Source organism: Python bivittatus, unplaced genomic scaffold, assembly GCF_059951505.1.
Source record: "Python bivittatus isolate LINGU-HERP-01145 unplaced genomic scaffold, Pbiv_v1 ctg000590_np1212, whole genome shotgun sequence".
Taxonomy (NCBI): Eukaryota; Metazoa; Chordata; class Lepidosauria; order Squamata; family Pythonidae; genus Python; species Python bivittatus.
In genome coordinates this window covers 23,865,174-23,883,054 of record NW_028277086.1, presented here as the reverse complement: position 1 = coordinate 23,883,054, position 17,881 = coordinate 23,865,174, and the positions used below count along the sequence as shown (strand labels likewise).

Genomic DNA, 17,881 nt, shown 5'->3' with positions numbered 1-17,881 from the left:
ATTTTACAAAATAACATGCTTCTGTTTTAGGGTGCTTCTAGGTAAGTCTTTTCTTAATTCAACATACCATTACACAAGGGTCCAGATAATCTCTTTTTTCCCTCTACAAAATGAAATCTGTTAAGGATATAAAAGAATTGACCAATGAGGACAGATTTTGGCAACCTGGATAATGCCACTGTGTATACGTGTGTGTGTGTGTATGCGTGTTTCCCATGCCACTGAAAAAAAATTGCACCTAAGAAGGTTACCACACTATGCATAGGTTGCTGTCCCACTAGACCCACTTTCCTTCTTAATGATTCTGGGACACGGATGGGTGCCTCGGTCTCTAATTTTTTTTTCTTTTCTGTTCTTCAAGGTACATCCAATGAAGTAGCCCAGTTCCTATCTAAAGAAAACCAAGTGATTGTGCGGATGAGGGGTCTCCCATTCAACGTAACGTCAGAAGAAGTGTTAGCATTTTTTGGTCAGCACTGCCCTGTGACGGGTGGAAAGGAAGGAATCCTTTTTGTGACTTACCCTGACAATAGGCCAACAGGAGATGCATTTGTGTTGTTTGCCTGTGAGGAATATGCGCAAAATGCACTAAAAAAGCACAAGGACTTGTTGGGCAAAAGGTACATAGAACTTTTCCGGAGTACAGCAGCTGAGGTACAGCAGGTGAGAGCCAGTGTTCACTAATATTATGGGGTGAAATGCTAATTCAGGATAATTATGGAATTCACAACTGCAAGATAAAACCATCACTCTACCAGTTTGAGTGTCTTTAATGGGAGGATAGACAAATTCATGGAGGATAAATCTAGTCATGAGACTATATATTATCTCTGATATCAGAGATTTTATATATCCTGGATATATAACAATATCCTGAACTAGAGAAATGGTTTTTTTTAGGTAATGGCCTCCAAAATTAAAGAAACTAATTATAAGCCTGAAATGGTGCAAGGCAAGCCCACTGGCTAGATGGGAGGGCTAGTAATGCCATGACTCGGTTAATCCTTATGCACCAGAATGTTCACATAGAAAGCTGTATTGTGTTTTCTGATAGAAGAAACCATTTTCCTGCCGGATGGCTTTCATCCACCTTCATTGGTGGCAGGCACTGAGATAGAGACTCTGTTGTGATGATAGGTCCTTGACAAATGATTAGCAGACCATCTCAGTGCTAGGGCAAGGAGGGTGTGGATGAGGCCTTAGACAATTTAATTTACATTTTTTAAAAAAATCAACTTTAGCCAATTAATTGGCAAGCAGCTATATCTGGGATAGAGACATGCCTGCATATAAAGACCCCATATCTAATCTCCAGCGTTTTTTGGAAAAGCATGGAAAATACCCTATAACCCAGATTTTAGAGATTTGTTGCCTGTCAGTGCAGATTAGGGATGCATGATCTTTCAGTCAGGAGGGACTACACTTAATATTTTGATGAAGGCCATTGTGCCAAGGGCTAGGTTTCAAAACAAGAAATGCCAGATCATGTACAGGAGGATAGCTAGGATTCTCTCTCTCCCTCCCTCCCTCCCTCCCTCCCTCTCTCTCTTTTGGTGAGGAGTCCTTGCTTTCAAATGCATTAAGATGACTTTAGAACTTACACCAGTGTTTCTCAACTTTTGCAAGTTTAACATGGGTAGACTTCAACTCCTAGAATTCCAGGAGTTGAAGTCCACCCATCATAAACTTGCCAAGGTTGAAAAACACTGACTTACACTATCATTTTGTATGTTTCCTGTCTCTAAATAACCAGTCCACGGTTATTGTTTTTGCTTGCAGGTCCTGAACAGGTATTCCTCTGCTCCTCTGATTCCTCTCCCAACTCCACCTATTCTTCCTGTGCTACCTCAGCAGTTTGTGCCTCCCACCACTGTCAGGGACTGTATTCGTTTGCGTGGTCTTCCGTATGCTGCCACCATAGAGGACATTTTGGGATTCCTGGGGGAGTTTTCTGCAGATATCAGAACTCATGGGGTTCACATGGTATTAAATCACCAGGTTAGTGAAGAATATCAACATGAATATACTTGCAATGAAGTGGTTGCTCCTGAAACAATGAATGGGACTTGATTCTTCATTTTGCCCAATGGTAGGGCTGGACCTGATTAAAAGGATATGTTTCTCAAAGGCTCAGAGATCAAGAAAGGAAACTGGAGTATCTGATGCTCTTGCTTTTGCATGGAGAGAGGGCTTTATGGTTGCTTGGCCTAGAAAGAAAAGGCTGGCTTCCTGAAAGGTCCAGCAACAATAATGACCTCTAGATATACAGTAAATGCCAATATGGAACACTTTAGTTTCTGTATAGCATTGGACCTTTCACAATCTGCCTCTTTGGGTAATTGTCCTTTCATGAAATCCTTGGCCAGAATGGTGGTAATCAGGGAGCAACACACAGAAGGGAAGATGGGAGGAAAGCCCTCATTTTCCTGTGATTGCAGTGCAATTAAGATTATTGCAGGAAAGATAGAAACATGACATGTGTGCACTTTCTAGAACAGGGGTGGCACTCCAGATGTTGCAGTACTACAATTCCCAGAAACCCAGCCAACATGACCAATAGCAAGGAGTGCTGGGAGGAGTATAGCAACATTTGGGATGCCATAAGTTGTTTAACTGTCTCCTAACTTCACATGCACCCCTTAAGGGTAAGGAAGTTGTCCACATCTGGTTTGGACTATGCCTACCACCATACCAGGATTTCACAAAAGTCAAATGTCAACAGTCAAAACAAATATGATATAAAGAGGAATACTTCTTCCTCAGTTGTATTGAGCCTTGCCTAGCAATTTAAGATCCCTCCTAACCTTAAATTAGGAGAGACATCTGTATAGTCCAAGGAGGACGAAAAAGGTACATGACTTCAGTGGCACATGCTCTGAGGCTATCAAAATGAAGATAGCCCAGCACACTTCATTCATGGTCCATATACGATGGTTCCTCTGCCCTGCTGTAGGACGGTGAGCTAGGCTTTCTGACCAAAGCCCCTAACTGTAATAGGGAGGAGATTTAGCGGTAGTCTATGCAGTTATGATGGGTGATGGGTGCCTCTTGAATGTAGAAAGAGCTTTTTCAGCTACCTAACAATTGTCAAAGATATTTTCCAGCCACTCTTTTGGCAAAGCAAAAGTGATCCAGGTGACCCTTGATGCAAATCTAGTCTGGAAGGATGTTGTCCATTTACTTACTTTAGGACAGCAAGAATGATTTTAGGCGGTGCTCTTGAAGATAAATCCATAAGGCTAGCTTAATGCACAACAAAAATATTACAGGTTAAGAAAAATAAAAAAATAAGTTGCTTATAGTAGAAATCAATGCCTAAGTGTGGTAAAAGAAGAAGAGATAGGGTCAAGAATGAGTGGATGCCAAATGAATGTGGACAGAATATAAAAGTGAATGATCAGTATGAAAGAAAGAAATATGTTGAGGTCCTATATACAGAATGAATAAGGACTGAATTGCAAAACAAATACATGAAAACAAAATATGAAAGAATGCACTGAGAGGAAGGAAAAGGCCAAGAAATTCATGGGATGAAATTGATGATCTCATAAAAAGAGAGGTGAGAAGTTTAAAAAAACAAACAAACAATGTTTCAAGTAGTATAAGGAGGCAGCAGAAGCAAAGATGGTTTGCAAGAATAAGTATGGAGAGCTGTGGACAGAATATGAAAAGTAGATTTAAATAGATTTCATTTTCTTTCATCTTTTGCTCACTATTTCTTACTCTTCTCTGTGCCCTACATAACAGTGCCTCCCTTGAACAGGAACAGCATGATGTCTGTGTATGTTTATGTATAATGTATGGACAGCAGTGAAAAGGTTATTTCATAGAATTATAAATGAATGAATCGGAAGATAATTTAGTCCAACCCCATCCTCTATGTAGGAATCCATTCCACTGTCCCCCATAGTTGGCCATCCAGCCCCACTTTGAAAGTCTCCAGTGTGGAGAAGTTCACTGAAGTTCTGGGCAAGCATTGCCAAAGTTAAACAGCTCGTACCATCAAGAAATCCCTCCTAATATTCTATCTGAATTTCATTTCTTTTAAATTTAACCCACTCTTTTTATTTTCTCATCTGTTTCCATCCCTTCAATAAAGCATAATGGCTCATTGGTAGAACTTAGAAGAGCCTCGTGGAAAGCTTTTTAATCCTGTAATTTGAACCCCCCTTACCCAGAACAAACAGTCACGCTTATTCCCATTTCTCTGGAAACCACTTTTTAAGTACCCTCACTTTCAAGCAGAAATATAAGCTCTCACCTACAAGAAATCTAACCTGTAGCTCTAACAAATTATGGCGTCAAACAGCTAAACCGTACTGTCGGTTTACATTTATGCGTACTGGCAATTGGGAAATTGCAATGATGAAAAGCATCAGAGAAGAAATTGCTGCTGTATTTTTCTTAGCTGTTAAAGGACCTTTTTGGCTGAGTTGCTACATTTTTACTTACACCTTTTCCAAACAAGACTGCTTGCAGTGGTTTATTGCTATGTCATTGTCTTGGTATAAATTGTCTGTTGGAGTTCACAACAAGCAGATGTCTCAGTATCCCAGATACCAAAAATCTACAACATGCCATTTGTAGAACGTGACTTGTGACACATGGACAATGTTCTCTGCAGCAGCACCTATCATATAGAATGGTCATATCACAATATGTCAGCCCCAAATGCTGATGTCTTCCTTCCTTCCTTCCTTCCTTCCTTCCTTCCTTCCTTCCTAATCCCTCAAAGTTTATTTTTAAGATTTGATGGATTATTTTATTCTGTTTATGATGAGTGAATGACAACATCTCTCTACTGCCCTAATTTGAAAGCTGGTGTGGTGTAGTGTTAAGGTATTGGACTAGGAGCAGCGAGACCCAGGTGCTACTCCGCCCTCAGTCCCAGAAGCTTACTGGATAATTTTGGGCCAGTTGCACTCTCTTAGTCCACAAAGGCAAGCCACATCCACTATCCATCCACCCTGAAAGATAGTTTATACACTTTTGTGAAATAAAAGTAAGATGGGGGCTTCCCTTTGCCCCATATGTTATGCTTGTTTGCTCTGTTTTATATTCTTGTTTGCTCTGTTATTGCTATTTTTATTGTTTTTAGAATGCTAAACAGCTTCATGGATTTCAAAATTTGTAGCCATTCATAAACTTGTTTTAAGGTTTGAAATAAGTAGACATCCAACATTAAAAATCAGACCACTTGCCCTTCATTCTATATGCTAGAGTGATTTTTGATGCTAGAAATCTGATACCTGATCTCTCTCTGAAGCGCCAATTAGCTGACATTGATTCTTACATTAGTCCAGTTCTAGTGCTGCCTCTGGTCCATATGAAGCTATTATGATGATCTTTTATTTCTGCCATTGTATTGTCTTTTTCTAGCTCAAGCAGGTTTAGGGATGATCATATCTCATACAATAGAGGTAACTTGAAAGAATTATTTTGTGTAAGTAACCCATAGTTATGGGACAAGGTTTGCTATTTAATACGTTCCACTGTTTCAGCTTCAGGGCATTTGAAAGCTATTATGGGTGTAATCCCTAGGTCTCAGCAGAGATTTTGCTCAAGAAATATTGTCTTTGCTACTATGGATCAGAAGGATGGTGATGATGATGATGACAACGACAATGATGATGTTTTATTAAACTTGTATGCCCCCCTGACTCCTAACCAATCTGGGTGGCTATTGTTTAACACAGTGTTTCTCAACCTCAGCAACTTTAAGATGTATGGACAACAGTTTCCAGAATTCCCCAGCATGCTGGAGAAATACCAATAGATTTTGGTCTTGCTTTAAACTAGCTGTAGTTTGGTTTGTGTCTGAAACATGGCAAACTAGTTACTCTACAGCTTAGACAAATAATTCAGCTTCATAAACTACAGTATGAAAATGACTTGTCTCACCAACTCCTACTTAAAATATCATTTTTCTGGGTTTGCACGTAAAAATGCAAAATAGTGGTAAATAGCTGGAACAGACATTTTTTATTTCTCTACAGCTGTGCTGGAAGAGGATGAGACGGCACAAACTCAAGGCTTGTTGATATTATGTTAAATCATTGTTTAACACTGCATCTAAATGAAGATAATGGGTAGAGCCCTCTGTTTGGGGCAGTAAGCCCAGCAGCAATAAATAGCTCACAATTCCACTACAGAGTGAGGTAGAAACTTCCATTACTTAGACCAGAAATGATGTTTTCATGCCACACTTCAAGTCATATAGTTATTGTTACTCACTGATGTGAGTTTTCACAAAAATAAGTGGACTGGAAAATTCTCCCCCAGAAAACTGAGTTCAGTGGAACAGTTTGCAAAATCCTATTTTAAAACACCCTCATCATGATTTAAATAATGTTATACCATTATTTAATGGAGAAATGTTTAGTGTAAACTTTTAAAGACAATCTCTTGCTTTACATTACATTTTTTTTTAAAAAAAAGCTAAGACGACCCCAATCCTTAGAAAAAGTCATGCATTTTAGGAACTCAATACTTCATATGCAGCAACGTAGAGTTGAAAAAAACATTATGTCTTCCAACTTAACCTTACTCTTGTTAAGGCAAAGTTATGCTTATACCCTGAGCAGGTGGTTTTGTTGTGGTGCTCCAGTTCTTCATTCTTCTGTCCTTAGGGTCGACCCTCAGGAGATGCATTTATCCAAATGAAGTCTTCAGACCGAGCCTTCTTAGCAGCTCAGAAGTGCCATAAGAAAACTATGAAAGACAGATATGTTGAAGTCTTTCAATGTTCTGCTGAGGAGATGAATTTTGTATTAATGGGGGGCACTTTAAATCGAAATGGCTTATCCCCACCACCATGTAAGTTACCATGTAAGTCTTGCTTGGGTCTTGGTGCTATTCTGTGCTGTGTGCTGGTAGGTGCTGGAGCTTCTTCTCTTGACTCTTATGCCCCTCTCTTGGAAAGGTTCAGCATATGGGGATCTAGAATGCCAACTTTCCCACTTGAAATCAGTTGCAGACTTTGATGGTTATTCTCCTTTGGGTTGTGGACTACTGTGATTTAAAGAGGAATTGCCTTCCCTACTCTTGCTTTTCTGCTGACAGACACTCTTTTTTCCCACCCCTGGGTGCCTAATTTGCACTGGGCAAGTGTGGATGATTTTTAGAATAAACTATTTGCAGCTTAGCTAGTTAAATTTACTGTTGATTCTCAGTAGCACAATTTAGCTCCTTGAAATGACGGGAAGTAGGATCCCACAGAGCTGAACAACACAGTACAACTGCACTGTTTTAAAGAAAGTGATCATGGGGATCTTGAACCAGATCAGAAAAATAACAACCAAGAAAAGCTAACTCATCCCTCCTAGTTATTTATTTATTGAAATAAAATAAATAATAATAAACAAATTTATTAAATTTGTATGCCGCCCATCTCCCCCAGTGGGTTATGCTGTTCCTCATAAAGAATTGCTCTCCACAACAGTTAACCATAATAAAAGGTCTCTGATTGGTAGCAATGGCCCTTACTTATATGGTCATTTTTTCAGAAGCACTGTAGTGGGAGGAAAAATTATACTACTTTTTCCCAAGTCCAGAATAAGTTTTGCAGTGTGTCTTTAATGTAACATGTAGCTTGATCTTTCAATGGCTTTAAAAAGGATATAGGACAGATTTATGGAAGATAAATTTGTCAGTAGCTATACTCCTTGATGGTTATATGCACCTTCTAGGTTTGGAGCTGATATTCTCCCGGGGACCAACAAGGAGCAGGAGAGCGATGTTGTTTTTAAGTTGTGCTTCTGAGTTCCTAGAATACTTGGCTGACTATTATTGAAATGCTAGATTAAACAAACTATTGATCAAATCTAATAGAATTCACTGAAGGCGTACTGATATTCTAAACTATGATCTGTAATACAATTCCAAGATCTGACACACAAATCAGATCTCTTAATGAATGTAAATGGGTGGAGAATTTAATAGAAAAAAATAAAAAGTGAAGCGTGCCACTTGCAAACGATTAGAGTAAGATTCCATTTTTTAATAATTAATTGTTTAACTCCTTGTCTAAAGAGTTCAGTGGGATTCAGTAATTTCTTTCAAAAGGAGAAAGGCTCTGTATGATATTCATCATGTGTCACTTAATCAAGCTTCCCTTAAAAATGCAAGTGCAAGTCACAGCAATTATATAGTTCTGCTGGAATTGAAGAAAAACCCGTATAAATGGATCTCATTTTAAGTTCAAGAATGCTACCTTTTCCTTCTCTGTTGTGCTTTAATCTGTTTGCAGGAAATGTTGTGACTGACAGTCCCTCTGTCTTGCCCTATCCTTAGGTATTTCTCCACCTTCGTACACCTTCCCAACACCCACTGCCATAATTCCAACAGAAGCAGCACTTTACCAGCCTTCCATCCTCCTCAGTCCACGCACCCTTCAGCCATCCACGGCATACTATCCAGCCGGCACTCAGCTCTTCATGAACTACACCACATATTACCCTAGGTAATTCCCACCAAGGCAAGGAAAACAAAAGGAAGGGGAAGGAAGAATTCCTTGTATGAAATGCAGGTGATGAACAGGACAAGAAGCTGTTGCTGATCGCTGATAAGGGTGCCTTGCAACCATTTGCCTGTTATCAGTGGGTAAAAGTATCAAAACACAGTTTGGTTTGGATAACTTGTGGATAGAATAATTCTTTTATGTTTTACTAGTTGGAAAGGATGCCTCCTCAAAATGTTACCGTACAAAGTTGGACGCTAAGTTGCTTCCTTTTTTGCAAGGGTCTGATTTTTGCCAATTTTTTCCCTTCATCTGCAGCCTTTTGCAGGCCATTTTTGTTACCATTCCTGAAGGACAAACTCACAGGAGCAGATTTTTATGGAGTGCAAAGGGAAAGAGAGAGCAGCGGATCATGCCCTGTGCGTGAAGTAAAGCTTTCTCAGTGGTGTTATTCTCTTGTTCAGAATAGTCAATTGCATGAAATTAAAGGAAAGAAAACCAGCTGGATTTGCATATTACTGTTGAGCTGTAATGTTATCATGTTTATTTGTGGTTCATCTACAGTATGTACTAATCCAATTATAGTGGCTTATTCAGTAACAGTATTTGAAACAAACTTGATATAAATTCAGTAGCTGATTCTAGTTAGGCAGAAATGATATATTACAGTGGCTTAGTTTGTTGCCTAGGTTCACATAACGATACAAGCCATAATACAAGTTTATAAACCATAACGCTTGGCTTCCCACAACATGTCCATGTTCAGTAAATGGATTTTTGAAGAAAAGATCTAATATAGGCTGAGAGTCTCCATTTTCAGTTTGCTGGGGACTAGCATCAGGACTAGCTGTTTGTCACTGCAGCGTATCCATTTCTTCCAGCCACCTGATGCTAGTCCCATTCATCTGGCTGTATCTGAAGAATCATTCGGGACTTTGCTTGGTAGAGGCAGGGGGAATACATATCAGGGCACAGAACAGGCTGTAGGGAAAAAAATTCAAAAAGCCGTGAAATTTGAGGACTGAAGAATTGCATAGTGATGAAGAAAAGGATGATGACATACTGTAACAGGAGAAGATCATCCAAGAGCTCCTAACCCCAGGAGCATTGAGGATGGGTCTGTGCTTGACCTGGAGACAATGAACAGAACATGTGAGGCAAGGCTGAGTTGAGAAGAAGGGTGAATACAGAAGGAGAACAAACTTCAAGATTTTTAGAAGATGTTAGCACCCAAGAACTGAGGACACTGACTTTAAGATCAGTTCTCTAAATTGTGAAAAGTTTATTTGAGCTGCTAACTCTGCAAAATTATTAACTATTCACTGAATAGTGAATATCTGGTTTTCTTTGCCCCCCTCCCCCAGCCCAAGAGCAGGTATCTTATAAAACCTGAACCTAATGACACAGCATTGTGTGAAAATGTGGCCATCTAACTGATATTTCTTGAGCATTCCATGCCCTTGGAACATTTATTCAAGTCCACAAGATACAAAGAGCAGAATAATTGCATAGCAATGGCTATTTTGTGACTAGCGGGTGGCTACTCTAGAATCTGAAATGTGCTTATAGTCAGTGTTCATCAGACAATTCCTTCAATTGCAACAACTCCCGTTAGTGTTCTTTTACTCACATTGTTGTACAACAGACAGACATTCAACTGTTCCTTTTGTGATCATGGTTTAATTTTGATGTTACAGCATGCAGCAGAGAATGGATCTGTACACCCAGATGGGCCGGCCAGGTCACTGCCCAAAGAACGGATTCCTCTTTAAAGGCCCAAGTAGTTAAATTTTCTGAATAAAGGTAAGGCTCCATATTTTTTTTTCTGCCAATATCCTGAATCTTCCTAATAGCTTTTCTGGATGTAGATTCTCACCTTCCTCTCATCCAATCCCTACCATTCTCCAGACACCCAAAGTCTGTCCATCCTTACTTCCCTCCCCACCTACCAGTGTCATTTCAAATTACTGGCCAAGCCTTTTCCATCAAGTATTGGCTGCCCCATGCTGTAATTTCTGAACAGTGAGATATAGCAAGTGGGGTAATCATTGCATCCATGTGCATCTTCAGACTATTAGGTGCCAAAATAATCCTTGGGGACTGCCATCATGTACTTGTCTCAGTGCAGGCCTTCCAGCTCACAAGCTTCCCCTAGGTTGTCCCTGCATTTGCTGATTGGAGAGGTTTATTCTGTTTCTGAACACAGAGGTTCCATGTTTAATTTTCCTGGCTAATGGCATATAGTAGTCTTTGTACTTTCAAATAAATGTGTTTAGGATGATCAAGTGTCAATTTTATTTGACAGAAGAACATGTTATAATATCTTCACCACCGGCTACAGTATAGCCTTCAGTGCGCATGAGGTCCCGCATGTGTCTCAGTTCAGAATCTGACTTCCTGTTCTAGTCAACAGATGTCTTTGGGAAGCCCACCAGTACAGCAGCTGGCTCCCATAGACATGCTCCCTCTGATCCTGGAAAGTATTAATAGGCAAGAAAAAGTGGATGAGATGGGCAAAGAATGACTAAGCTCTGATTATATCCGCTCGTTCCTTGCCACCAGTGATGACATTTACCAGTGAATTCCTCACCTGGGCTGCATTCAGCATCCACAACCCTCATCCACCCATTAGGAGCCTATGCAAGTGAAACTAACCTTGTTCATATGGCATCCCAGTCATGACTATTTAAGTCTAGTGCAGTGTGCTGAGGCCATTGTTAATTGTACCTAAAGAGAAACACCTTAATCCAGTTTGTATCCATGTTGTTGGAATACCAAGCAAGGGGAGTGCCAAAATACAGCTAGCTGGGGTTTGTGGTATTATTTGGGAAAATTGAGGGGGGGGGGATGAATCTCTTAACCCCTGCTAATACTAGGCTGGCTTAGCATGTTACGTGAATACACTGAGTGACTTTCTGCTTGCACTGAAAGGAGGAACAAATTGGGGCAGATTGCACAAGGGGAATAATCTAGGGGAGAGGAGAACGGTCTTGACAAATCATTCCAGATGGCTCCTTTGGTCTATCTACTTTCCATTTGTGAGTTGAATAGCTAGCTCAGGATCTAATTGCTACCACTTGGCCGAGAAAGAATCCAGTGTGATAATGAACTGGTAGGTTAGAAGTAAGTCAAACTATGTAACCATATGAATGAAGTGAGCCAGTCCTTCCTTTGTTCTAGGCTCCAGCTCGCATCCTGTACAACTTCACTGAACAAAATGGAAATCCCGCTGAGCAGGTTCCGAATTCTACGTGGCTGCAATCTCCTAAGACAGAATTTCCACCTTCTTGGATATCTGCTGGTGTCAGGAGGTTGTGTGGACTTTTAAAATTACAGAATGTGCACACACATCTTCCCAGGAATAGCCTTCCTTCCATCCCTCATTCTATACTTGCCACTGAAAGCTTTGGGGACCACATAAAAGCACTACATAAAAGCACAGCTGCCAAATTCACAAGGGAAGAATATTTGTAGGTATCTTTTCCTATATTCAGAAAGTTACATTTATCCATGATCACTCAAAGTATCCTACCAAGGTTAAGGCACTGCTAATGTTTGTTGATACAGCACATCATGACAAACCAACTTTTTTATTTCCAGGCACATTTTTTTAATAAAACAAAAGGGTCTGAAGACCTTCAGATTGATGCCATTGGGGGGTTGTGTATGTGTGTGTGTATGTGTGTGTATGAATGTGTGCTTGGGTGTGTACACGCACACCTTGATTTGTGTATATTTATTTGTTTAACAATATTTTTCAGGTTCTAAGCAGGTTTACTTGTCAGGGTAAAATGCAGTATGGGGTGGGGAGGGGAGAGAATGCTGTATCATTTTGTAAAATATAGCATATAAATATATAAATATATATAAACTAATGCTCTAAAAATTTGTATATTGTGCATGACTACTGTATATTTAAGTTCCTCTACCCAGATAGTCTAACAGAGGGGAGGTTATTAATGGTGTACAAATCCTTCAACAATTCTGCTCTTTCCAGAAGCCAATATATAACTTATAAATACTAGTGTCAAATTAAACTCAGGCCATGGATAGTTATGATGATGTTCTCACTTTCTCACCATTGTCTTTCCTGTTGAGGAAGGAATTAAAATGTGTGGAGTTAAATGTAGAGATCCGTTACACTGTAGAGGGCTGGATATGGAAATTCTCATTTTAATGTTCTTCATTAACTCTTCTGCTAGTATCCCTAATGAATGATCAAAAACATAAAATTAAAAAGGGCTATGTCACTGCTGTAAAAATTGATTCGAATTGTTCTTGCTGGATTCTGTACAAACCTGATGTATGAATGTTTTGCTCTTTGACTTATGATTCACATTACAGTTTCGTCTTCCACAAATATTAAACTGTTTTAAATGAGTTTATTGAACTCTTGAATTCTGTACATGGGCAGTTAAGGTGGGAAAATAAATAGCTGGTCTTTCAAGTTGGGTTTTTTCCTTCCAAAAACGGGTCAACAAACATCTCTCGAACCTAAACATAACTGGATTTGCATCCAGTACTGGGTCATATAAAAGCATTAGCAATGGTGCAAACTCCATGGAAATATATTTTATTTTTTATAATAATTTTATTAAAAGTTTTAATTACAACAGTAAAAGATAATACAAACTAAAGGAGGAAAAAGAAAAAAAGGTACAAAAAAGCAAAAAGAGAGAGAGAGAGAGAGAGAACCCTAAGAAAGCAACTTCCCACCCTCATCATAAGTATAAAGAATTTCATAACCTCTTTACCTCCTGTCAATTAACAGATATAAAACTCTTCATCCCATAACTCATCTCTTAACTGTAGGCAAATCCAATAAGTAATGTCTTCTCCAATCCAGGTAGCAGCAAAAAGTCCAAATAGGGCCCTAAAAAAATAACATCAATTAACATATATAAAACTCCACAATGTTTTTCCATTCCAAATGCCAACATTTCCAAAGAGAACCACCCCAAATAGCAACATCTCCCATTCAAATAAACATTCCATATCTCAATTCTTAACTATAAATAAATCTACATTTAGCAAATATAAAGTGATTCCAGTATCCTAATATAAACAAAAGACTAAAATTTAACATAACAAAGAGGGATATACAAAGTCAGTTAAATAAAGAGGCAGTTTAAATGCTGTCAAATTAGGATACATAAAGTAACTACAGAGGAAAAGATTTATACTTCATGTTAAATGTAAGCAAATCCAATATACATAATTCTTCCAATCCAGATATCAGCAGATCCAAAAAGAACCATCCAGAGTAGCAACGTGTCCCATTTTAGCCCTGGTCAAATAAACTGACTTTGTATTCCTCCTTTTTAGGCAAAACAAACTTGTTCTTTATTCTATTCAGATTATTATTGATTATTATTTTGAATTTCTTCAATACTTTGTCTAGCCTTTTTTTGTAAGTCCAGCAAAAAGAAATTGTTCCAATGGCTCTCTGGGATTTTCATTTTTTATTTCCTTCTTAATTTTTAAAGCCTCACCCAATTTTTTTCTTTATATCTGATGACAAATTCTTACTCAGATTCTCATTCATGTTGTTCTTGGGTAGACTTTGTTGCTTTTTTTTACTATAACATCTTCTGGGAACAAACTGTTCCCAAAACAAACACAACATAGTTGACATAATTGATTTAAAGTCCCTGCACAGTTCCCAGGGCAATCCCTCAAAGATTCTCTGAACGCCATTATAAGTTACTTATTTTGCTATGTCTCCAATATAAAAAACAGTTTTTCTGTCCCACAACAATGCATGTATTGTTTAAGATTAATTTCAAAGTCTTAATATTCAAAATCCAATATTCCAATGTTTTCTGAGCCCTTAATCCATTTAAAACTTTATATAGCCAAAACTTTGTCTTGCTTTTTGCTGTGTATTTTAACTTCTTAACAATTATAAAGGTACGTCTTCATTTTCTTATATTAAGAATTGAAGGAACTCACCCGGTGTTTGCAGCCTTGCTGCTTTGAAGGTGTCTAACTTTTTTGAACAGTTAATAGGCAGTTTCTGAAAGTGGTTAGCAAGGGAAGTGTGAACTTAGCGTCCTTCAAAAAGGCTCCGTTTGCAGCTGAAACAATTATGGTGAATTCCCTTGTCTCCCGATTCTTCCACCCTCCAGAGACTGCTGTCTTGTGGTCTCCTCACCCAGAGCAATCATAAGGAAAACAGCTTGGGCAATCTTGCGTCCTCTCTTTGTTCAAAGAGGGTCGAAGGATCTATTTGTCAGCTCCCTGTTCGTGGCCGCAAATGTTGGCTTCGACTTCTGGGGAAGATGGCAGACTGAAGACAGCTCCAGAAATATATTTTCGTATAGTATTGTAGAATCTTGGGCTTTCTTTCCAGAATGCCTGGCTAGTATACAGCCTCACTAACAGATGCCATGAGTATCAAGCTCTTCATATAGAACTTTCTATGTATTTAGGAAGATAATAGCTTTCCAAGGGCAGTTAAATTTATTGTATACTTTTTGTTATGGAAAGACCAATTCAAAACATGTCTCCTAAGATTTATGCAAATAAGTACGAATGGTTGAAGGGGAAAGCAAAGACTAAGAAAGCCATGGTTAGATGAAGTTGATACCATCCTCCCAAAGAGAGAGATCAAAGATCAGCAAACAAAAGGCAATGTATGACTTGGTATATGATGCAAGATAGTTTATAGAGATAGGATGGCACTGAGCTTCCTTTCTTATCTTGAACAGTACTTTATTTTCAAAATCGTATCTTATTCACCTAAAAGAAAGAGTGACCCTGATTCCCATAAGATTAGACAGAAGATTAGAAACATACACAGAATCCTATTGCACTGCACAGCTGTGCTATCCTTATAAGCTAGATGTGCATCTTAAATAGGGTATCATATAGCTAGAAAAGCTGCAAAAAGGGGCAAATCATTTGGGACCCAAGCAGCTTCACTTGCAAGAAAGACTACAACAATTGGGACTCTTGACCTTAGAATGAAATGAAAGAGGATAGGGAATATAGAAGCATATAAAAGCATGTACGGCATAGATAATGTCGAACATGTTGATAAGACTTCGGCAGAATTTTCTGGAGAGTTGATTTGGTATGGCCTGACTAGGTTCTAAGTTCATACACAATTTAAGGCTCTCCAATTCACAACATGGCACAGTGAGAAAAAAATCTTCATTACAAGGAAGGAGCTTCTAAGACCGTGGATAACCCTCTATCACCAGGAGGGTGCATTTCTCTCTTATGGTACTTCTTTCTCCCACCCCTCCCATAGCTTCTTGGATTTTTTGCCCTGCACTTCTCAGCTGTGAAGCTGAGCAATGGTGGGTTGTTGACATAACTGACATCTCCTCCCTGAGAAACTCTGCCTCTCAAGTCCCATAATAACATAAAGAGAGAAAAGATTTTCTCCCCTTCTGACTGTCAGATTGAAAGATCATCCATTGAAGCTAGATGCAGGATAGACAGAAGCATAAATGGTGGGTTCTTGTTCTCTGAACCCCAAGAACCTAGCAGTTCAACCCTGAGCTATGTATATTCTCTGTCACTGGAGAAGCATAATTAATTACATAGCACATAATTAAACTATGAACTGCCAACCAGCAGTTGTGTTAATGGCAGTCAGTTTGGATAGTTTTAAAAGGGGACTGGACAGATTCATGGAGAAACAGGCTATCAATGGCGGTGAATATCGATAGGTGTGTATGCCTGGAGCTTGGGCCACCTGCCTTAAAAAAGGGTTGCTTGAAATAACAGTGACGGGGGGCTTGTTTCTTTGTGCCTTCAGCTTAGCGTTGACTCCTGGCCACTGCCTGGACTAGCCCCTGCAGTTTTCTTGGCAAGATTTTCAGAAGTGGTTGGCCATTGCCTTCTTCCTGGGGCTGAGTGAGAGCAACTAGCCCAAGGTCATCCAGCTGGCTTTGTGCCTAAAGTGGAGACTCCTAGTTTCTAGTCTCACCACTACACCAAACTGGCTCTCAAGAGGGAATTGGTGATCTCCAGTTTAGGCTTGTGAGCTTCCCAATTGGCCACTATGTAACATGGAATGCCGAACTGGATGAGGCTATGCAGCCAACCTAATGTTTTTATGTGCTATGTGCAGATCGCCAGGATGTTTCATTAAGCCATCTGGTGTATTTCAGTCAAAGGTGATACACGATTTGTTGACAGCATTAACACGTGTCCCATAAACCATGTTCCTCCTATTTCTGATCCTCACATACTGGCATGTAGCATGCAGGCTTTTTAGTGCACATTAAATAACGTTGCTGTCAAACATTAGAAACCTGAGTACAACGTCAGCCAGTGAGAATGTATCTTCAATTCTATTTCCACATTTTATTGTATAATAAATGCTCGGTGGACCTTGGAAGCAGTTGGAGGCAGTTCCATTAAAAACAAAATGCAATCATTACATGAGGAGAACCATTAAAAAGTTGTGTCTAGAAAAACACTGGTCTGATCAGTTATTGGGACCATATCAAGAATGAATTTCCAGCAATTGGGTTAGTGCTCTTTGCTTTAGAAGATTTTAACATACCGGGCGCTTATACAAAATCAAGGAAAAGTTACACAGATCTAAGTAACCAATCCCAAATTTGTTTCAGTCGGGGTAATGAGGGCATGACATCATACGAAATCACAGTGCATGTATAAAAACTCTGACTCTTTGTATATGCATTATCACTTTGCACATGTATAACAAAAGAGTTGAATTTGTGTTACTATAGCGCCATTTTGACAAAAATCTTCAATCCTGCGGATATTTCTGTTAAGTTGCCAGATTCAGAGGCAGAGAGTGTTCACATATCTTATTTTGCCACATCATAAAATGTCAAGTTGTAGGAATACTGTATTCTTTGGCTTAGTACTGTATCTACAGGCTTTGCTCTTTTTTTTTAAATCAATAGCCATCAGCAAGACTGCCAGATTCACTGAAGGATCAATGTGTGGAGTGTGCAAACAGGACAAGTTTGCTATTTTATTTTTTCCCTTTCTTCCTTACCCTTTCCCCTTTCCTCTAAACAGCTATTCCACATCTACTTTCCACCCAGAAATTGGCCAAGCCAATTTCTTTACTTTTTCCTTGCTTCTTGGATAGTCTTGGAATGTCCACATAATATGATTATTTGGATAAAGAGGGAAGATTAGTATATCATATTAATCCCATATTTATTGGGTTCACACAATACATTGAGCCATAAACTTATCAAACATGGTAAGTTGACATACTAAGTCACAAAAGCGAATTATGAAAACTAGCTAACATCAGTATATTGAGCTCTTGTAACCACTAAATCTTTAAGCAAATTATATAAACTCAGCCAAGATGTGAATCTTCTCATCCCTTCATTTCATGCATATTTTGCTTCTTTGCTTTCAAATGTGGCTCCTTAACAGCTGTAGATCCTCTTTCTTCAGTACAGCTCAACTGACCTGTTT

The 17,881-nt window shown here is 39.0% G+C and overlaps 1 protein-coding gene across 5 annotated transcripts in view; it reads left to right on the top strand.

Moving 5' to 3' along the window:
- Positions 1-12,859, top strand: part of ESRP1 (epithelial splicing regulatory protein 1) — a 43,596-nt gene extending 30,737 nt beyond the window's left edge. For 3 of the 5 annotated variants that reach the window (XM_088149121.1, XM_088149120.1, XM_088149118.1), the window contains exons 11-17: positions 362-663; positions 1,780-1,998; positions 6,630-6,828; positions 8,293-8,461; positions 8,777-8,877; positions 10,156-10,261; positions 11,639-12,859. In XM_088149121.1, coding sequence (XP_088005247.1) covers positions 362-663; positions 1,780-1,998; positions 6,630-6,828; positions 8,293-8,461; positions 8,777-8,877; positions 10,156-10,259 — 1,094 coding nt within the window. In that variant the 3' untranslated portion in view covers positions 10,260-10,261; positions 11,639-12,859. The remainder of the gene's footprint in view (positions 1-361; positions 664-1,779; positions 1,999-6,629; positions 6,829-8,292; positions 8,462-8,776; positions 8,878-10,155; positions 10,262-11,638) is intronic. The other 2 variants (XM_088149119.1, XM_088149122.1) reach the window with 2 other exon arrangements.
- The last annotated feature ends 5,022 nt before the right edge of the window (positions 12,860-17,881 follow it).